At 39.6% G+C, this 23,326-nt stretch overlaps 1 protein-coding gene across 8 annotated transcripts in view; it reads right to left on the bottom strand.

The window, feature by feature from the left end:
• tnr (tenascin R (restrictin, janusin)) overlaps positions 1 to 23,326 on the bottom strand; it is a 188,452-nt gene that overhangs the window by 54,190 nt on the left and 110,936 nt on the right. For all 8 annotated transcript variants that reach the window (XM_079652471.1, XM_079652465.1, XM_079652470.1 and 5 more), the window contains 9 exons: positions 17,670 to 17,796; positions 16,230 to 16,446; positions 15,978 to 16,078; positions 14,948 to 15,110; positions 13,145 to 13,621; positions 8,393 to 8,512; positions 8,113 to 8,256; positions 6,839 to 6,954; positions 3,812 to 3,962 (listed from right to left, as the gene is read on the bottom strand). In XM_079652471.1, the coding sequence (XP_079508597.1) occupies positions 3,812 to 3,962; positions 6,839 to 6,954; positions 8,113 to 8,256; positions 8,393 to 8,512; positions 13,145 to 13,621; positions 14,948 to 15,110; positions 15,978 to 16,078; positions 16,230 to 16,446; positions 17,670 to 17,759 (1,579 nt within the window). In that variant the 5' untranslated portion in view covers positions 17,760 to 17,796. The remainder of the gene's footprint in view (positions 1 to 3,811; positions 3,963 to 6,838; positions 6,955 to 8,112; positions 8,257 to 8,392; positions 8,513 to 13,144; positions 13,622 to 14,947; positions 15,111 to 15,977; positions 16,079 to 16,229; positions 16,447 to 17,669; positions 17,797 to 23,326) is intronic.

The raw sequence follows: 23,326 nt of genomic DNA on the forward strand, positions 1-23,326 counted from the left end.
ATTTCTTTTTGTGTCTTACCCTCCTGATGGAGGGTGTCAATGACGGTCCTCTGGACAGCAGTCAGATCAGCAGTCTTCCCCATACTTGTGATTTAGTTTACTGAACCAAGCTGAGTGTTTTTCAAGGCTCAGGAAACCCTTGCAGGTGTTTCGAGTTAATTAGACGATTCAAGTGATTCGTTGAACACCCTACTAGTATACTTTTTCATGATATTCTAATATTTAGAGATAGGATATTTGAGTTTTCTTAAGCTGTATGCCATAATCAGCAATATTAAAATAATAAAAGGCTTGCAATATTTCAGTTGATTTATAATGAATCCAGAATGTATGACATTTTTGTTTTTTTAATTGCATTACAGAAAATAAAGAACTTTATCACAATATTCTAATTTTCTGAGACAGTCCTGTATGTGAGAATGCTGTTCATTGATTACAGTTCAGCCTTCAGTTACAGCTCAGAGACCTCGGGCTCAACAGCGCCCTCTGTGACTGGATCCTGAACTTCCTGATGGGCAGACCCCAGGCAGTGCGGGTGGGAAACATCACATCCTCCACCCTGATCCTCAACACCGGAGCCCCTCAAGGCTGCGTGCTCAGCCCTCTCCTCTATTCCCTGTTCACTCGCGACTGCGTGGCCACACACAGCTCTAACACCATCGTGAAGTTTGCTGACGACACGACCGTCATCATCGGCTAAATCACAGACGGCGACGAGACGGCGTACAGAGAGGAGGTCGAAGACCTGACATCTTGGTGCCAGGATAACAACCTCCATCTCCATCAGCAAAACCATGGAGCTGATTGTGGATTACAGGAAGCAGCAGGGAGAGGGACACGCCCCCATCGCCATCAATGGGACTACGGTGGAGAGAGTCAGCAGCTTCAGGTTCCTCGGGGTCCACATAACTGAGGACCTGACATGGAGTCTTCACACCACCACCATCACCAAAAAAGCTCGACAGCGGCTCTTCTTCCTCCGCAGGCTGAGGAGGTTCAACATGGACTCCAGGATACTCTGCAACTTCACCAGGTGCACCATAGAGAGTATCCTGACTGGCTGCATCACGGCCTGGTATGGCAGTTGCACCGCCCTCAATCGTAAGGCTTTACAAAGGGTGGTGAAAAGTTCACAGAACATCACCAGGACGGAGCTGCCATCCATGGAGGACCTTTACTCCCAGCGCCTCTGGAAGAAAACCCTCCGGATTATAAAAAAAACCCACCACCCCAGCCACAAACTGTTCTGTCTGCTGCCGTCTGGCAGGCGCTACCGCAGCATCCGGACTAAAACCACCAGACTCAGGGACAGTTTCATCCCACAGGCAATAAGACTGTTAAACAACTGAACTGTTGTAACAACATCCATAACATTCATCTGCTACTTAGTAATTATTTATCTATTTATCTAATATATCATATTTCAATGACTTGCATATAGACTCTTATTTCACTACTATTTTTCTTTTTGTATTTACCTTTTAATATTTACTTGCACAATATTTTTCTGTTTTTCTGTATTATTGTGTCGCACTGTTGGAGAAGCCTGTGACCTAATATTTTCATCAACATAACTACTCTGTAGCTATGCAAGTATGACAAATAAAGAACCTTGAACCAGTTGCTGCATGAAAGAATAGGGATACATAAAGTATTACTCTGCATGCTCTCATTGTTAGAGCATCAAAATAAAGACATTTCAGTCAAGGTAATGGAGTGTTAAAGAATGTGACAATAAGCACTCTGCTTCATTAACCTGTGGATTACCTTTATCCACTGAAGCTATGGTGTGACATCTGTTGCTTTAACAGATTGTGGGGGAAATGCAGGTGCTTTTGATCTCTGAATCAACACTTTTCTTGATGATTTTCACAGCAGGTTAACAGGTATCTAATATACAACTACAATTAAATTAATTTCCAGTTTATGATACATGTTGAATTATCCATGATATGTTTGAAGAGACAGCCCAAATAGCACCTGGGACAATGCTCAGTTGTAATTGAATTGAAAGCCCCATTCTTGTTGAGCATAATGATTCTCTGTCGATGTCCCCAGGGCCAACTTATGTAAATGAAATATTTCAAACAGTAAGTGAAACAAGAACATAAATTCCTTCTTAAAGCTTTTGAGATCTAAATAAGTCTGAGAATAAGGCTACACATGTTGCAGGTCAACCCCGATCCTTGAAATTGGGAAATTGGGCCCTTGGGTCTTGTCCTAGAAAACATCCCGAGGAAGACATCTGCTGAGAACCTGTTCTCACATCAGCTCTCCTCTCCCTCTGGTTTTCCTCCGACTCCTCATCACACTCACTCCGTCTCAGAGGAAGGATACATCTTTGTTATTAATAATTGAGTAACTTCAAATGTGTCTTTTCCTCTTTTTTTATCCAATAAAGTGTCCTGCAGTGGGCCGTCGTAAAATAATTAATGACAGTGTGCCATGAATTATTAATCCTTATTTAATTACTCCCCACAAAATGAACAGAGATTTGACAGGACAATTGATGGTGTTTTGACTACGGATATCAGAGTTTGAATTGTTACGAAAGAGGTTTGAATTGCCTCTATTACAGATGTCTAGTAATAATGGCAGCTCGGTGATGAGTGGGGCAATACCTCAGTGAGGTTTATATTGGGGACATTAATAATGGCAGACTATCAAATACGCCAAGGTGACATCGTATTTAACTCTGCATTTTTGTGTGCGTGTGTTTGTGTGGACGGAATATTTGCTACATGTCCTAAAATGACATTTATGGAGAAAATTAATTGCTGACAGTTATAATAATCACTTAATTATTTAAGCCTTTAATCAGGCAAAATAGCAAACATTTGCTTCAATCAGCTTCTTAATTTTGAAAACTTACAGTTTTTCTGTTATTTATTCACTTTAAAACAAACACTGTTGTTTCTGCAAAACAAGGACTTTGAGATGTCCCCTTGGGTGGGTTTTAACTGACAGATTAATACATAATAATACAATATTTCATTTGCAGTGCTGCTCACATTTCATATTAATATAAAATAACCTTTTTCTGATCAAATATGCAAATGTTTAAGAAAAATTATAGTGGCTATTTAATCGTATTCCTCCTTAGGGCACATTCACAACTTATCTTAAAACCCCTAAACACTTTATTATCCAATCAAATCAAGTTTCATTTATAAAGCACATTTAAAAACGATTTTTGGTCGAGCCAAAGTGCTGTATATGTAATAAAAGCATACTACAATCACACAAGATTTTTTTTTTGAAAAGATAATCATTTACAACAGAAATATAAAGACAAAACACAGGGAAATGTCATGTTATGGCAGTATTGCTAAATGTGTTTAACTAAATTAACAAAAATCATGTTGTGTGGTTTGACCTGGCAACAAAAGCTGTAATCACATTTTGTTTAAAGGTCACCTATTGTGCAAAATTCACTTTTTGATATATTTTGTACATAAATATGTGTCCCCGGTGTGTTTGGTATTTTGAGCAAAACACTCCATAAATATGTTTTTTATATATTTTTATATATCTGAGACCTATGCTATTGCCTAAAAATAGCATGATAGGGACATTTAAATGTTGTTTCTTTAAACAGGGTTCCTGCAGGTTTCGCCAACTCAAATGTAAGACTTTTTAAGACCTTTTTAAGACCACTTTGAATAGAATTTAAGACCTATTTCACGGCAAGAACGTATGAAGGAAAATTGCTATGAAAGAAGAAATACTTCCCATAATTACTTACAAAGTAAATGTATTCATGTTCAACATAAGAACAATGACTGAACATAAAGCTTCTATTCATACGTACATGTTGTAACAGTGGTAGTGAATGGCTGGCTGCGACCCTGGTCTCTGAGCGCCACCAGGTTCACAGTGTACTCCTCCCCTGGCCTCAGACCAGTCTGCACGAAGAAAGTGATGGTGCTGGGCAGCTGTGCAGTCATCCCTCCTTCATTGTCCTTTGAAAAAAAAACAAGAGATACATGTGATGAGCTGAAGAGCAATGCAATCTGCATATTTCGAGTAAGTGCCAGCTACTTTGCGGCTTAAACTCTGTGTCTCAGTGGAGATAAGGCATCTGGCAGATGCAAAATATCTCCAGCAGATACACATAAACAGTGACTCATGTATGCAGTAGACTTTCTGAACTGTATATTTCCTTTGACTGATTCGTACATGTTTTAGATGAATTAGCAGATTAAGAACCTTGTTGCGGAAGTATGAGTCAGTGATATTTCTCAGGCCATGTTCTGCAGAGGCAGCACTCTGTACATTTCTAAAGGCCTGTCACTCATCCATATGGAGCCACTGCTTTTCCCAGCTGTTCTCAGAGAGCAAGTGTTGCACATGCACTTCCTGCCAACAGACAGATGTTCTACCTACTGCTGCTCCAAGATTCCCAAAAGCCAGCGCTACGAAGGCACGTACAGTATTAAAACAGAACTTAGAACAGCTTGCTGCTTTCCTGAATCAAAACTGTAATTAGAGATGTAATCCATTTAATCACCTCAGCTAAATTACCAGGGTGGGCAGTAACACACAGCGGTAATGTTCCAATAACAAATGGTCCTCAATCTCAATAATAATACAGTTAAATGTTAAATTATGCTAAATGAATCACCATAACAGTATATCCACTCCCATCTCCGATGCCAGTTTGCTCGTAATTAGTCATCATTCTTTTTGCCGACAAGGTCGCTGAGATGAGGAATGACAAAATACTTTTTCTGGTCCTTGTTGAGGTGTTTTTATTACTTTAATTTAACACTGATGATCATTATCTGTTTGATTTCTTCTTGGTTAATTATAATGGTAATTTGGTTTCCAAGTAAGACAGCATGTAATTATATGCCCCTAAAAAAAGAGAGTCATGAAGTGATTCTAATAATCCTCAGACTATCACAAAAAGCAATATAATAATATTACATTTGAACGGTATTACAGCAGTGAATAAAACTTTAATATCTTTAATGGGAAAACGAATGAAGCACCGTATTTTTTAAATAACTACATGGCTGGATATTACTAGAGGCAAGGGGAAAATCTGTTTGTAATGACACATTGGGGGTTTACATCTCATTTCATCACCAGATTAATTATACCTGATGCAGCTTGAAAGATTGATTTGTAGTTATTACCCGGTCTCTTCTTTCCAAGAGTGAAAGAGAAAATCACAAAGTGCATCGTAACAGTAGTTTGAGCATGATCGAACATCCTTTCAGGCTTTTGAAGATCATTATGGTAAAAAAAAGTGCTTAAGGTAAGAACAATACTGCAGAGCCTCATCATGAGGACTGACCTCTAAGCTTTGTTTGAATATTCAGCATGAATCACAATGCTGAGATACTTCAGGTAAACCCTGATCGTTATGCATGCTCATGTGTGTGTTTCCATGTGTGTTAATCTCATCTGCCAAGAAAGACACAGCAACTTGTCCAACAATCAAAAAAACAAAACAAAATGAAGATGGACCTTCCAGGAAACTGCTCTGGTATCCTTCTAATTCTATAGATAAATATAGATTGTATGGCTGTATATGAATATACAGTATACCACTGAAACTAATGTAATAAAAGTACAGTGCTACTGGCAGCCATGTTGATTGAATGATTGCTTTACAGCTACAACAAGCCTAACATATAACACATGGGTATGATGTGCTAGCAGTGGGATTTTTCATTTTAGTGTCGGATATAAAATATCTGTAGCTGTTTCTAACAGCGTTAACGGCAAGTACAAATCTCCCCCTGCCCCTCCCCCTCTCCCTCTCTCTGTTTCCTTTTTGACAGAGAGTTCTGTGTTTTTTCGCATAGCTTTCATGCCTACTTCCATTACAAGATTGTCAAAATTCACAATCCCCATTGCTGGATTAAATCCACGGGGGGCGGGACTGCCAATTCATAATATGATTTCCCCCGTGGTTGGAGCAAGGGGAGGGAAAGCAAGGAAGGATACAGGAGGAGAGGAAGAGAGAGGTTAAGAAGAAAGAAAAGGTTGAAGGGTACCTTTTGAGGGTAGAGAGGAAGTGAGTCAGGTATTTCGACTGAGAGGTGGTGGATGGAAATAGAAACAAGAGATTAAGGAGAAAAGGTGGAAGGATGGAAATTGCTTGAAGAACAGAGACATAGGGGATTGGGGCGAAAGAGAAGATGGCTGAAAGCAATACAATTAAATTAGGAATCCCGCTGCTTTTTTCACCATTCGGAAATGTTCTATCCGTTAAGGGCTTGAAATAAAAAAGAAAAAAAGCATCTTAACATCAGATTTGAGGCCGGACCAAAGGCTATCTCCCCCCGAGAACACCTTAAAGGAGAAAACCAATTACTGTGAGAGAGCACGAGATTAGAGTGCAGAGAGTAACTGCGTTTACGGCGGGAATTAGGAAGAGAAAGGTTTTTGCTTTCTGGCTTTGAACCTGGCCCTGCTACGGTTCCATGAAGGGGTTATTCTGGAAAGGGGTTTATTGGCTCATCCACCTAATAGCCAATAAGCTTAAGACAATCCGCTCGTCTAATTTGGTATGGGCCTCAAGTTGAGCAAAACCCTCAATAAATCCATCCAGTTATTTTTCTTCCTGTTTCTTCACAGAAATCGAAAGTCAGTTTGAAAAAATAACGTTTTGTTTTTGTCAACAAGCAAGATGAATAAAATAAAATACTCTGTGTGTGTGTTTGTGGGTGATGGAGAGAGAAAAAGACGGTCATTTGCTCATCCTTTTTGTTTGGTCTCACACAGGACAGTGCACTTGTGTTGAAAAGCATGAAATAGTGCTGTAGTCTCACATTGGGACTGACAGCGATCACATACGCTGAGTGTTCACACTGCTTTACTCTACCTTGGGGATGAAGCTGATCTCCCATCCATCGAAGGAATAGTAGAAGGGTAACCACTGGACCTCCACTGACGTCTCTGTGATGGATTTGAAAATCAAGCCATCGGGATTGGAGAGATCTGTAGAGGGAGCCAGAGACGTATTATTGTCTTCAGTGACCCACACAGCCCATAAATCACGACTCCACCTCATACTGAGGTGTCCACTTTTTCTCTTTTACATCAGTTTTTTTGTTCGGTTCCCTCGGTAATACTTTAAAAATAACCATCAATAATCGAGGGTAAGTTTGTGTTTCACTGCTAAAATAGTACAAAGGCACACATTTCCTTTAATCAATTTTTTAAAAGTGGAACCCCCTGCTAATAAATATATTTAATACATTTCTTACTGATAAACAACCTTTTATTTTTTCTGCCTATATATGCAATGTTTTCCAGTAGTCCAACATCAGTGCCTCGGTTTAAAACAAATGACTTGTACTTTTATTTAGCAAAATACCTAAATTACTTTTTCACAGGCAGCCGTGTCCTCATAAATCTTTCCAGATAATCAAATACTTCATTTCATAATTACGTTTTGCAAAGACAACCCAACAAATCATATCGCACATGAATAATGGTTGCACCAAACTTAATTGCCTTCAATTAACTTTATAACTCCAAATGTTGCTATCACTGAAATTAAAGTCACTTATCTGTGAAATGGAGGATCATTTTACCAGCCAAGACTGATGGCTTCACACCGCACGGTAAGTAACCAGCTGAGTGGAGACAATATTCAGTTTGCCTTTGAAAATAAGCTATTACTATTCAGAGGTTCAGTGAGCTTGCATACCTTTGATAAGCAGGGAATAGTGTTTCTTTGTCGGATCAGGTGCCCTGGTATTAACACCGACCAAGAGTTTAATATTCAGAAGGTGTTCATATTTACGTTTGCGTGTATTTGAGTGTGAGTGACACCACGCAGGTGTTTCAGGTAGGAATCACAGCCAGTTGGCACAGAGGAGCAGGTGGTATTCTCACTCTATTGACACTGAAAAACATCTTAGGGAGGTTTTAACAAAAAATAAAAGGTGTGTGTGTATATCCGCATGAACGGCTGTGTTCATGGAAGAATGCAAGTACAGCACCGAATGAGACGGAGGATATTTAACAAGGTACTAGTTTGAGGTATTACATTTATATTCTGTTGGTCATGCACCAAACATAGCCTCAGTGGAATATCCTTTAGTGCTCCCGTGAGAACATTTGGTCACAACAGCCACGAGCTTCACTTACAGGTGGAAACCGTGATGCTGGCAGGGACGCTGATACTGTTGTTAATGACAGCGAACACGTTGATGTTGAACTCTATTCCCGCCTCCAGGCCTGAGATAGTGCAGGTCGTGGTATTGCCTGGAATCCTTATCTCCAGTTGCACGCCTGATAGAAAGGCAGGTACAAAGATACAATGGTATATATATTTTCAAAGATATACATGCTTTAAGACATTTTGAATCAACTGTAACTGAAATGCAATTTTCCTTCCTTCTACAGGCCAGCATATCTCTGTACATACCTCCCGGGCTGCTGGGTGTGTAGGTCACTAAGAAATCTGTCAGAACAACGGACCCCTCCCACTCCACGTCGATGGTGCGGTCAGTCACGCCTCGGATCTTCACGTTCATGGCGGGTGCCACTGTCGAGACAAAATCCAACACAAATGAAGTTTAAACTGCTTTTTTTGGGTGTGTTTTACAATAACAATTATAAAGTGTAACATCAGAAAATCCCCTTTGGACTAACTTGTTAGTATAGTGCATGTGTCATAAGATTGCAGTTAGCAATTGTCTACCTTAGTGGGAATACTGAAAAACGCACTTGCTCAAAATTGTATGGCAACCTTTTTCACACCCATAATTAACAATTTCAGTGTGTTTATGTTAGCCAGCAAAGCGAGGCATTTTTGATAACATATATCAACTCAATTTATGGAGCAAAAGCTAAAATATGGCTTCATGGCTCGGGAATTGACTGCCAGTGCTACAACTACTTCCTTAATCCAGACAAATAATATGCATCAGATTGAAGTAGACTTTTTTGTTAATTTATTTGACACCACACAATAATACATATCTGAATTAAATGTCAAGCATTTTAATGTACTCATGTTGATTTTGAACCAAAGCAAGCACAATCAGTAACATTAGATCTAGTCTAATTAGCTTGAGCTTCCCCAACCCTATGAGAGTGAGCATTGAGATACTCAGGGCAAGGATCCAGATTAACTTTTACATTGATTACAACAGGGACATATAAAATGTAATGGGCCTTTTGCATGCACACACATTTTTGGAAACCCTTCTTCCCCACTTTCAAAATTAATCAAGCGCCTCGGATGGATGAGTCACCTAACCAGGGACACGAGAGCCAGATAGTGGAGCAGATACCTCTGTTGATGATGTCAGGTCTGGGGACCGCTGTAACCGGCACCAAAGCAATCTGACAAAACCGTCATTTGAAATGACCGTTATGTTTGAGGTTGTGATGGGGCTTGAGGGGATAAACAGGGCTCGGTTTCACACATACAGAGACACACCTGCTAAATGTCAGGCGCACTGGTGCGAACAATGATCATATTTAGTTGCACTTCACTGACTTTAGGCCGTACCTTGGAGCCCTAATTCAGAATTGTACACAATACTGAGACGTTCTTGTATGGCTCTATCCTTCAAAGAGGCACATGGTCCTCTCCGATTGCGGCACCTAGTAGTAAGTCTCATGGGAGAGATCATACTCTCCATTCCACCGATACAATTAGGATCGGCAGGGCTGTGACAAAGAGTAATTGTGAAGAGTTCACTTTTCTCTTCGTTTTTAATGGATGGAAAATGGACCAGGACACTAATGGATGTATCCTGACAATAAGAAAGGCAAAATATAGTCAAGCGGAGTGCCTTATCAAGTTGCTATATTTCCCCTTTCTCTGCATGATTGTGCCATTCAGGTTCAATACAGGTAGAATAAATAGCATTTAAAAAGTTTGTATTATTGTGCCAACCCCACACAACATCTCTGTGTCATTGTTTCGCTTGTTTTTCTTCATGCATACACGTTAAAACATGAACACGGGGTACACTGCAATGCGTATATGTGTTTTCCAGTCAGTAAAAGAAGCCAGAGCTTGTGGAAACACGAGGCTGAGTGTTTACATGACAGGGAGGAGCCCTCACTCTGAAGTAGAGATCGTCAAGTCATAAGCCCTGAAAGGTGGTGTTGAATGTCAATGTGGAGGCATAAACAAGAGTGTTTACAGCTCCCACTGCCAAAAACAAGAAGGAGGAGGGGGGAAGGCAGGTGAAGGACATAAAGGAGGAGAAGACAAGACAAAAGGTACACACAGTTTGAGTCAAATAAACAAGACAGGTTCACAGACAGGAGGAGAAAAAAGACAAGAATAGAGGAGCCTCATAAACGCACGGTTAAATGAGAGTAAAATAAGGATGACTTGGGAAACCAGAGTGAGACAGAGTAAATTGAGTGTGATAGTGTGATAAGCAACCTCTCACACTCTCATCATCTCTCCTGTGATACAGGACTACAGCACAGCACTGAGACCGTCTCAGGGGAACCTTTGGACACACTAGGAGCCGTTTCAGCCCTTTCCACACACTCTCCACAGATGGGCCCATGCTACACAGTAGTTAGCTCATTTCCAAACAGTGAGCCTGCACTGGGGACAGATCCTGCAGCATTCAATTAGCAAGATTTATTTCATCGATTAGACTCAGCTTCATCACGTATATGAAGGAAATAACAAATCAAACGAAGGAGCTATAACCCACGGTATAGGAAGTAAAGACTTTCTCTTCTATAGAAAATGAAGGGCAAACTCTCAAGTGGGCACTTCGGAAAAGGTTCTTATGAAATATTAGATAAGGAGCGTTTTACTTATAATATACATCAGAGATAGAGGAGCGGTGAGCATCTCACATAGATGTTGATACATGAAAGGCTGCCAGGAAACTCAAATGCAGATATTTCCTTTATTTTCACCAAGGACGTGATTCTTACATCCTATCAACATTTCTTTTTGATTGGGCTAATGTCCAACTTCAGAAGCAGTTGTCCGTGCCTACCTTAAAGTCTGATTTATTTGTAATCCCTTTAAGCACATCTTGTTCTTGGCTGTCTACAAGGAGTTGTGATGTCAAACTGTTTTAAGGATTTCCCCCAAGTAGAACAAAAAGCATCAGACATGTAAGGATGAATCTGAAGTTCAGTTGTATCCCTTCAGCCAAATGTTAGAATTATGTTTAACAAATGATGTGTTGAAATGCTTATCTGCATTACCGGGATGTTACAAATGCACCGGTTATATTAGTTGCAAACTATTTCAAATGCAGAGGGGTGTGAATTTGTTAGCATGTATCTTTCCTAACGGATATTTAGGAATCTCTCTCCATTGTTTGTCAGTGATACCGTTTTATTCTGACTGAAACAAGTTAACAAAAGGCATTTTTAGATGTTATAAAAATCCTACTATGAATGTAAAGACTCCACAGTTTGAAGGAAAACCTCCTGAGTGCATGCACAGCGCTGAGACCCCCCCACTATGTGCAGATTGTAAATGTCAGTTGTCACCACGAGCACTCCGGTGACGTACTCGCCACTTTTGTAACTGAAGAATCAGGACTCATTGAACTGATTGTGGAGTTTCTCTGCTGCCAAGATGAAACACTACACTATAACAAAAGTTGATCTTTGATTTGTGTGTGGACATATTTGTATGTAAAGATATACTGTATCTTCCCATACGCCCGAAACATCCCATTTAAATTCAACAGCCTCCATTATTTCTCACACTGGAAGAATATAGGCCACCATAATTGAGGCAAAAAATACATTCCGCTTTCTTCAGCTTTTGATAACATGAAACACTTAAGCCTGTCACCCTACAGGTCTCTGGTAATTGAACTGCTTCGTTTTGTATTCAGCAAACTATCCGTTATAAGCATTGGCTATTTTAGCCTCTAATTGGGCAGAAATAAGCAATTCGGACCCCCTCACTAGGTATATATAGTAAAGGGGAGGGCAGCAAGGAAGAATGAGCCTCAGTAATACGAGTTGCCGTGTCTGTCTTTCTCCTGCTCACTCTTCTGCCTGTCATCATCCTTCATGTTGTTGACAGCAGCTTTAGAAGGGAGAGGAGCATCTGTTATGTTGGTGTGAAACGCTGGGTGTGAACAAAAGGCGAGTGTGAGTCAAAAACTGTCTCAGCTGCAGTGAATGTGACAGCTCTCTGGTCGGATGAACGTGACTTTTGACAATTTAGTGTTGTCATACCTTCTGCTGTCCAGCAAGTCAACCGCCACTTGGATTTGAAGCGGATGTTTTTAAGGACTGCAAGATGCTTAAAATGATGGGCCTGAGTTTTCAGATCCTATGTACCTAACTGCTGTAGCAGAAAGTAAGAGAGAACTTTGCATTAATGTATCTATTGCTCAGATCTCCCTAGCTGCTCGGTAGGGTTCAGAGAGGCCAACAAGATTCATGGAGCATAATTTATAAGACGGTTTATATTCTATCCAAACACTACACTCGGCTGTAAGATTAATTTCTTCCTTTATTTCCTCAATAGTGTGGCGATAAATGAAATCCCGCGCTGTAGCTGTTATCTTTGTGCAAACTCTCAGCACTCCATGGAACATGAATGCCATTACCCACTGTAATGTATTTAAAGTTTCTGTAATGTATTTAAAGTTTCTGTAATGTATTTCAAGTTTCTGTAATGTATTTCAAGTTTCTATAATGTATTTAAAGTTTCTGTAATGTATTTAAAGTTGATGTCGTGTATTTAAAGTTTCTGTAATGTATTTCAAGTTTCTGTCATGTATTTAAAGTTTCTGTCATGTATTTAAAGTTTCTGTAATATATTTAAAGTTTATGTCGTGTATTTAAAGTTTCTGTAATATATTTGTACTGGAAAGAATAGTTGCTCACATGACATTAAGTTGCCTTGGTAACGTAGAAATCCCATCTAATGTTGCAGCTTTATTATAAAGACACCTGATCGCACAGAAAGATCAAAAAGTGATCTGTCTGAAGGTCAATTCAAGATTCAAGGCTTTATTGTCATGTCCACATTCGCTACATTGCAGATATCGCAATGACAAACTTAAGTCACAGGCACAAAGTAGCATGTCTTTAAGTTGAGTTTTCTGAGCAATTGTTAAGGGAGTTTCCATGTTGGGAAACTGAACCCCAAATGTCTGACAAATGTTCTTCAAGAGGATCAAACTGACTAAATTGATAAAAAGTAATAGCCTACCAGAGTTGCAGTCATCTCCTGCGAAGCCATCCTGGCACTCACAGAATCCCTCCTTGCAGACTCCCTTCTTGCTGCAGTTGTTGGCGCAGTAGACCATGGAGCAGTCCTCCCCCACGTACCCCGGCCTGCACTGGCACGTCCCGTTGACGCACTGCCCCTGGTCCGAGCAGTCGTTCAGACACCTGCCCACCGTGCAGTCTTCGCCGGTGAAGGACTCTTCGCAGACACACTCTCCGTCGATACAGAGCCCGCGACCCGAGCAGTCTGAAGGACACCGCGGCTCTGAGCAGTTGTCGCCTCCAAAGTCACGGTCGCACACACACTCCCCCTCCACACACACACCCTGGTTGGAGCAGTCGTCCGGGCAGCGGGACTCGGAGCAGTTTTTGCCGGCCCAGCCTTCCTCACAGATGCAGCCGCACATGTCAAAGCTGAAGCTGCCATGGCCGCTGCAGCCTGGCAGGAAGTCCAAATGACCTTTAAAAAAACAAAAAACGGTTTATTCAAATATCAAAGTAAAATTAAAGGTCACCTATTATGCAAAATCCACGTTTTCATGTATTTTATACAGAAACATGTGTCCCCTCTGTGTAAAGAGATTCTGAAAGTTTCGGGAAAAAATATTTGCTCACTTTTTGTCCTGATCCATTTATATAAAAACCTGTCTGAAAATCAGATTTTGGCCACTTTATGATGTCATAACGTTTTTGTTGGCTTCTGTAACCATTAGCCAAACACCAACCAAGGTAACCCCCCTTGTGTGTGTGTGTGTGTGTGTGTGTGGGGGGGGGGCGCAACTTCCAACAGGAGTCATTTGGGGGGGCTCTTGGGAAAAAAGGTTGGGAACCCCTGTCCTAGAGCACCATTGTGTTTTTTTTAACCAAATATCTCTCAGAGGGGCGTGGAGAGTGGCTCCTTATTTTCATATAAAGTAGCAGACAGAGAATCAGCACTTTTGAAACAGGGCTGAAACAGAGGGGATTATGGGATACTGCAATGCATGATCTGTTTGGTATTTTGAGCAAAACACTTCAGAGACATGTTTTGTATATATCTGATACATATTATATGGATGAAAAACAGTATAATAGGGGACCTTTAAATCGAAAGGGAATCAGTTTTAGGGTTAAATGATTAGTTAAAATTAGAAATGAAGACATCGAATCATTTCCGTCCTGATATCCAGAAAAAGTCCTATCCCTCTATGATGGAAGAAACAGAAGTCAAGACATCGATGAAAAGCATTTTTACCCAGCCGCCGTCCTCCACAGCTGAACATTTCATCCTCATTCTGATTCACATCCTGACTGCAGGAGATAATCATATTCCCACAGAAGAGATTGAGCGTTTTCAGGAAATATTTGAAAAGGGTGATGGTGTCAATGGAGCAGATCCTTTAACCATAATATATCCTATAACTCTATCCATTCTAATCCCCTCATATTATAATACCGGCATCTTCTGAATAGTGAACTAAATTCTTACCAGTCGCAAAGGGTTCTCCACAGCTTTTAGACCGAGACTGTGTGTGAAGAAAAAAAATAACCCTCAAGCATCAATATTCTGCTGCCGTCTGTCTCCCCATAAGCTGTTTTTTCTATATATTTTACTTATATACTACCGGTCTTTTTTGATTTGCCACATGTGAGTTTTGAAGCTTTTTAACATTCAAATGCCTAATGGTTGATACCAAAGGGATTTATCTGCAAATATCTCAGGTCAAATAGCTTATATTTTCCAAAAACAACATCCTCCAGCTTCCTAAATCCTTGTACATGTTTGTCATTGTTAAACAGTTCTCACCCATGGCTGAGCTCTCCCCACAGCACCCAGAGCCGCACTGAGCTCTGAGCAGGGACACTTCTCTCTCCAGCATCTCCACCCTGATAGCAAGTTGCTGGATTGTGGTTGTTGCCGTACAACCACATGCAGCCTTCGGGATGTTGATGCGGTGAGTGAATGTTACCTGAAGTAGAACAATTGTTTGGTTAAGAAGTGCATTTTGTCACTTAACGGCATTGCATAAGCTTATTTAATTCACAGTAATGGGATAAGGAGGATTCCGTGAATTATTTTGAGTATCAGACACTTTCCTTTAGTCTGGTAGATTCAAAACGAGGCAGAATAATTAACCAACTTACCATCAGCTTTCATGGTTTAATAACAAAATAATCAAAAATATTTCTAGAAAATAATTCAACCCTTTCCAACAGCAAGATAAAAGGTGGCATCGCTAATTTGAGCAAATCCAATGAAGTCACCAAGAAAACAAACTCTAAACAATTCAGCCTCACTACACTATGACTGTTTGAAAAATGTCTGTGTTATTCATAAATTGTGAGGCATGTTTTTTTAATGTATAAAGAAACAGTGCTCTCCTTAATACAGTACATAATGTCGAAATTTGAAATGTAATCATTTATAATTATTAGGCTGGAGTGATTTTCAACAGCAATCTATCAATATTTTAATAATGTTACTTTTCTATTAATTAAACTGGAGGTTATGTACTAGAATTCACAATGACCACAGCCTTTAAAGTTTACTATGAAATATTTGAAGGTTCTTTTAACAATATGTCCTGCTTGTGTTTTTGCTTTGGGTGATGTGTGTCTTATAAATAATTCTAGGCAAAGCTACATATCACCGTGAATATCAGTAGGTAAATGATGATGTGTGATAAAACAGATGTTTCCGTTCCTCATGAGACCGTCTGCCTAAATCACTGACAAACAGGCTCTTCACATCTCACTCTGACAGTCATCCAAAACGCTGCATTGCTCTCTTTGCTTTATATTCTAATCAAACAAAAAATCATTGCTAAGATCCGTACCTGGCTGTCAGCATCCATCGTCTGCTCTATGTATTCTGTTGGACCATTGGGAAACATTGGACCCTCCATAGAAGGTCTGGACCCCGACTCAGCATAAGAGCCTTTGAAGCAAAAAGAAAGTTTTTTTTAAAAGTGTATAAAAATACCGCATGCATGTGTGTGTCTCTATGAGAACAAAAGATGGCTTCAGGACAGAAGATAATAGAACTACAGTGAGTTTCATCAAACGCCCGATCGATCGAAAGACCTCACCATCACCCGGGGTTGATGGTGCGTTGGCGTCCACGTCCACAGAGCACAGAGACTCCGAGGGTACGTTGATGTTGTAGACGTGGTTAAATATCACTGGTTGATCCCGCAGGGTCTCGTTGTCTGGGGAGGGGGGCTGATCCCTCCCAGAGGTCTGCCTCCTCACTCTGTTGGTACGAACCAGCTTGGTGTCTCCTGAAGGAGCAGCGTGAGCGGCACCCTGGAGAGAGAGGCAATGTGAAACAAAAACCACTACAGACGGTTTGGACTCGGGGGTTTGTTTTTGTCCTTTATGTCTTGTGTTTACAGAATATGATGGGACTAAAAAACAAAGAGAACTCCCCATGGGGGGGACACAAAACAATGTGACACTGAAACATGTATATCAAGGATTTTCTCACTGACTGCAACAGTGACGATGCCATTTTCAAGTTAAACATGTGGGGCAGAGCTTATGCTTTCCCTCTGTAGGTTACCAAGCACAGGTCATTTCTAACATTAGATGAGGTAACATTTCAAGGGAAATAAAGCCCCGGGCAGGCACCATGGGATCAACCAAGGCTTGTATTTATGATGACACCTTTTTGAATATCAACGCTAACTGTGCGCAAACCCAATTACTGAACCCAGTATGGCAACCGTAACCAGGCACAGCAGGTCTCTCAAGATTGTGATTCCTCCACATTTTGATGTGTGTGTGCATGGGGCTGTAGTTAGCATAATACTCTACATGTAAAGAGTTTAAGAGTTAAATACAAGAGTAAAAGTGTAACACATGTGTAAGTGAGATCCACAGATGTAATTAAATGGGTTAGGCCTCAACCTAAAAGCCTTTAACATACTGTTTGAACATTTTAATGTATAATACAGGGAACCTTTGCACAAGCTGTACATTCAATCTCTTTTTAAACTTAAATCAAAATGACTTTTTCTTTTATAATCTCTATCTATGTTTCTTGACCATGAACCAACACACCTCTTTCACAACGAGTCAGCTGAAAACATTACAAATTCAGCCAGAAATATAATTTGTATTCATCTCATCAAGCTAATGGTAATAAGCTGACTAGTAAAACATAATTAAACCTAGCGGAAGTTATTTCAGCCAACAAAATTGGTGGTAACTGGATAGAAATGTAAAGTCTTCTTTTGTATTAGTGAATAATAAGCTGTCATATTTTGTTCTAGGTTCCTTTTAGACATTAAAAAGCCTGATGTGTAGAAGAAAAGTAAAGAAAAACAACACTCAACTCAAAATTGTCTGTTCTCTATAATATGCTAAATAATCAGTGTGAATTTGTGCCCAGAGTCAAGTGATTAACATGGCTGGCTAAAATAGTAGATTAGAAATAAATAATAAATAAGGGGGAGGAAAAAAAAAAAGCCGTGGGAAGCCTTACTCAGAAAAGTGGACCGGGCAAATTTGAACCTAACCATTTTTACCTGCAGAGCAAGAAACAGAGCCAGAGCCAGAGCCAGGACCCAGCCTGCTGCGGGCACAGTGGCCCTGTGATGCTGCCGAGCCAGAGGCATGCTGGGATTCAATCTCAACACTCCTGTACAGGCACACCTGTGGAGGAATGGAGAGACGAAGAAAAGTAGGAGGAGAGAAAAAACAGTTAGTAATGTTGTCTTTGTTGAATATGAAATACACACAGAAGTGTAGTGCGCCACCATGGAAACATATCTGTTCATGTGTGTGTTTATTCTGTGTGTGTTTCAGTGCATGTATCAGGAGACCCACTGCAGCTTATCCTTATCCTCTGTCAATGGAAATAAAAGCCTTTGATCTGATGTAAAATAAATGACTTTAGAAGAGAAACTCCTGTTTGGATTGTGGAACTGGCTAAGAACCTTTGAATGTATTTCACTAGGCAATACCAAATATTTGATCTTTCCACTTGGGAGGAATACGGAAATATTGCTCGGGGAGAGAGTTGACAGATAGATTTCAGTAGAGAAATGGTTTGAGTGATGCCGCTGTAATCCCCTCTCCATTGAGTGGGGAAGTGAGAGCGCTGAAGTAAAAGCGGCACAGAGGAAAAACTGACGTGGATCCTTCTAGCTGACTGTCACATATCAGCACAGATAAAAGAGTGCCGGGCAGAAGTGTGTCTTTAATGTGGCTATTTGAATGTATTGAGTTTTGCCACTATCAGCTGAATCAAACATCTTACTACAACTGCAGAGAGGGGACAGCTGGTATCTTGAAAATATAAGGACGGGACTGAAAAGCAATTATATCCGTGGTAGGAGTGTGTGTGAGGGTGTGTGAGTGTGTGTGTTAGCTGTAATTTAAAGCACAATTCCCTTGAGTTTTAGCATGTTCCTTTCTCCCTGTGTAAGATGAGCTTGTCTAGTCGATTTTCAAAAGGCTCTTTTATCACAACAATGCATCTAATGGTGGTGAGGTAGGCTGCCGCTCTCAGCTAGCGCCTTTTACGAAAGCCTGATGGAAATGTTCCTATCACACCTAACCGACTGCCTTTTTGTGATCATTTAGGGGTGACATGTTGAAACCTGAGTGTATTTGCACATAAATGAGAAACACAAAGAATCCCAGTGAATATAATATAAAGTCCTTTTAAGTTGTTCTCATTGAGGGACAATAAAGTGTGTTTTTTAAAGTCATGCATACACAGAGCGCCCCTCTCACACAGACACACTCAGAGATGGCAAAAGTACACACATCCTTTACTCAAGTAGAGGTACAGATAGTCATGTTTAAAAAATATATAAGTGCTGACTAAACTTTTTTCTCAAGTAAAAGTAAAGAAGTATTGGCTTCGAAATGTACTTAAGTAAAAAATACCCATAACTACCAGCTGTTTTATAAAGTAACTGACCTCCCTTTATATTAATAGAACAATAATGTCATTGTTAGCTAATGGATGTTTTGATGCTGAAAAACGGCAAAGATTACAAAGTTCTCATTGGTCGATCTTCGAAATGGTCGAAGTGATGGATACACTGATCATGTTAAAATCAATAGGCACGCAAAGACTATGAAAAAAATAATGATCACGCCACCAAACGCAGATTAAAACTAAAGTAACAAGCCTGTTTTAAAAATGTAAGAAGTAGAAAGTAAAGGTATTTTTGTTAAAAATGTAAGAAGTAAAAGTAAAAAGTCATCGTGGAGTAAAGTACTGATACCAAAAAATGTACTTACAGTAAGCCCAGTAACAAAGCATTTGTATTTCACAACTTCCCACCTCTGGACACACTCCACTTTCAAGATCTTTTGCACATACCTGAGAACATCCTTCATTTCAAGGCAAAGTGGAAAAATCCTCTATGTGCTTGAGGTTCGTTATGTGTGCTGAACAGAAACACTGTTGACACATACAGTATATCATAAAGACCCACAGGGGAAAGATAGCTGGTCATACGTTGCAATCTACAGCAAGCCTCGCTTCCTACAATGCTTTACCCATGACTTTGGCCTTGCTGAAATCGACTCCCGACCAATACCTACTGCTCAACGCTGAAGAGATGGAAAATGTTCTACTTGGAAACCCTCCCCTCAAGCATGCTGCTGTCTGACACGACACAAGCAGTTTAACTGGAGAATTCACCAAACAAATGAGAGGCATGCCGATGATGAAGGTTGTGCGATGGACAAAGCCAACCGGAACCATCTCGTTCACAGCCATTAGCTAAAGCAGTCGCCTTTCTCTTGGCTTCAGTAGACGGCTCGCATGCATTCCTAAAACACGGGATGATGATAAATGGGTCTACATGGTGGATGTTGCACTCACTTCCTGTAACAGGCATAACAGAAAACAGCTCTTGGAGTATATGAGGCCAAAACAATCCACTAACAATATATCTTTGTATTATTTCTGTTAAACACCATTATATTGAGGATGATGCTTTAATGGTTTGTAATTAAACATTTTTCCTAATAATTGTCAAGAAATGTCATGGAAATATGTGTTTTGGTCTAAAATCAGTAGGGCTTATCATCATCTTTCAACGAAAAACGTATTTCAAAGTAAAATATTTATTTATTTGATAATCACACATGATTTGAGACATTATTCTTTACATTACATTAAACTAACTTACTTTACATTATTACTGATAAACCTTTTATTTCCTGATTTTAAATGTTTTGTTTGTTTTAATAGATAATACTTCAAACAACAATACAATTCTTCCAAGGTAAACAAGGTGTTGATACGTCGGCATTGTCACTGTAAATATACTTTCATACAGAAATTAATCTTCTGTGACGAAAGAAGCGCTACTCATATAAAACGTATTTTCTATGACACAGAAGGTAAAAATAGATGTGTTATGAGATAAAGGTGGCATGCACCTTTTCATCGCACTGTAGACACAAGAGATAACGGTTTTGCTTTAAGGCAAACTGCTTTTAAACCCATACCAAATATAGACACCATACAGTACATGAACACAACCCTATACACAGCTTTGCATTGATAGTGATGAAAGTTTCAAAGAGTTTCAAAGTCACAGGGTGATATTTTACAGCATTGGGTCATGGTGCAAACTGATGCCCAGAAGCATTTCATCGCACGACGAGGAGAGCTTTTTCATGGAGGCGCAATTAAGGACAGAGCCACTCATTCAGAGTGAAGAGAATCCACATGCTTCAGGTCCTAGAACTGGCTTCATTTATTCACTTGATCTTTTCATCCAGGAGAGAGAGAACACACGCACACAAGCACATTATCTAACACTCAGCACTGATACATACGCCTTCAAATCTTCAGTACCATTACATACGTCATATCCACATATACGCATGGGAAAATACACACAAAACATCACAATGTTATGTGTCGGGTGTTTTTAAAGCCCTTCATTGACTCTGTGTGAAAAGCTCTGAAACAATGCTGTCACTTTATGTACCTGGTGATTTCCTTGAGACAAATTGGATGTGTTCCCCCCCTGTGGGGCTAAAATCAAACTGGCTGTTCCAATTATAATAAAAACCATCGGGAAAGTGTATGAAGCACCACAGAGGGAAAGGCAACATATTCAGCTTATACAATGGAAAAGAGGCCTTTGGGCAAAAAAAGCGTAACCCTGAAACGAAACACAAAATCTAGCACGTTTAAAAAAGTGTTATGTAAAAGATAATCACTTTGATCTTATCCGTCTAACTCTCTCATCTCTGTTGGATTACATTTCTCTCTGAGGTGAGCTTTTGATTTTTTTTCTGGATTGAATCCATCACAATATCTTTCTCTTTCATCCATAATGTGGTTAACGGGCAGAAGAGTTGATGACAAAAGTGTAACTTCACCGGTATACCTAATCCAATCTTTGTCATGTGGCATCTTTAGAAAGTATTTTTATCACATGCTGCGCCTATAGATGTTCTGCTGGATATATGGACGGCAAGTGCTACATGTTAAAGAAGTATATCATACTTTTAGAATTAAAACCTATAAGATGAAAAAAAGATATGATGTACATGTTGGTTATATTTGTAATCTCAATATAATTAATGTGAAGACTTTGAATTACTCAATTAGGCTGACAGAAGTTTGACTAACCTCAGGGATGGGAAGAATACGATTATTCAGCAGAGCAGTGCGCTCTTTAGACTAAAACTCATTTTAACAACTCATGAACTTTTGCTGCAGTGAAGTGTTAAGAGAGGTGTCCGTAACGCTAAGGCAATGCAATGCAAATGTAACTTCAGGGATTACTGGGATTTGTGGTTGCGGACTACAAATCAAAAGCTCACACTGCGGAGGGTTTTATGCAGCCTTGAGGCTTTATGAGGCATTTCCCATGCTTATAACTCAATCCTTATTTCAAAGGTTGCTTTTTTGTGTAATATATTCGCCTACCTGACCTTTACACTCTGTAAACACTCACATTGGTTAACCTAGCTGGTGGTTGACAGTTTTATATGTTCTTAAAGGTCTCCTATTATGCTATTTTTAGGCATATATTATGGATCTCAGATATATCAAAATTAGGGCCGGGACTTTAACGCGTTAATTAAGATTAATTAATTACACAAAAATTAACGCGTTAAAAAAATTAACGCATTTTAATCGCATTTATTTTTGCACCGCGGAACGTTTCTCACTGGATGAGTTTCAGGGGTACCGATTATACTGGAGCACCAACTAACGTTCATGACTTCAAACAACAACAAACCACAGTGAACAATAGTCAAACATGAACGAACAAGCTGATGAGACCGCTTTGGTTGGCCCCGTGGATGGGACATTTTGTTTTAAAAAACGGACGGATGGAAGCATCGATAAGAGCACGGTTGTATGCAAAAAGGAATTTGCATATCACCGCAGCACATCAGGCCTCAAGTATCACCTCAATGCAAAACCTATAGCAGCTAGCGTGGAAGCTAGCGTGGACGTTAGCCCGACTCGGAGTACAAGGACCCACACCCAATTCGCGTTGATCAAACAGTGGCCTATGCAACAGAGAGATTTTATTTTTCATCAGGATATTGGAAGAATAGGAGGGATTGAGGTCAATCACTGGCACTTTTTTATTTTATTTGAAATGGTACAGTACACTTTATGTTGAACTATTTATTATGTTGTTGGTGCAACTGGCACTTTATGTTGAACTGTTTATTGTTTTAGCCAAGGTTATTGAGAGAGTTGGACTGAAATGTATTAGATTTTTTAAATCAACTGTTGGTAAATCAACAAAGTCTGTTATGGCCTCTGAAGCAACAGAGACATGTTTTCTAATAGTCAGGGTTTCCAATGTTCTGAATGTACTTGAAAGTATTGTGTTATACTTAAAAAACAAAGTGTTATAGTTTACAGAAGGTCTACCTACCTATAGGCTACCTGAATCTCTGAAATGTACTATATTCCTATGCTATTGCTACACTTTATGGCAAAAATTGCACTTTTCTGTTGGTCTTGGATAAGTACCACATTGAAAAAAATAAACAATGTTTTGTTGCTTAAGCTTATGTATTCAGTCATTATTCAATGGTATACTAAAATCCATGTGAAAAAAATTGCTTCTCACTGTTCTCAGGTCAAATATTTATATGTGATTAAAAATGCGATTAATTGCGATTAATTAATTACAAAGCCTGTAATTAATTAGATTAATTTTTTTAATCGAGT

This window comes from Notothenia rossii (genome assembly GCF_949606895.1).
Source record: "Notothenia rossii genome assembly, chromosome: 9".
NCBI classification, from domain to species: Eukaryota; Metazoa; Chordata; class Actinopteri; order Perciformes; family Nototheniidae; genus Notothenia; species Notothenia rossii.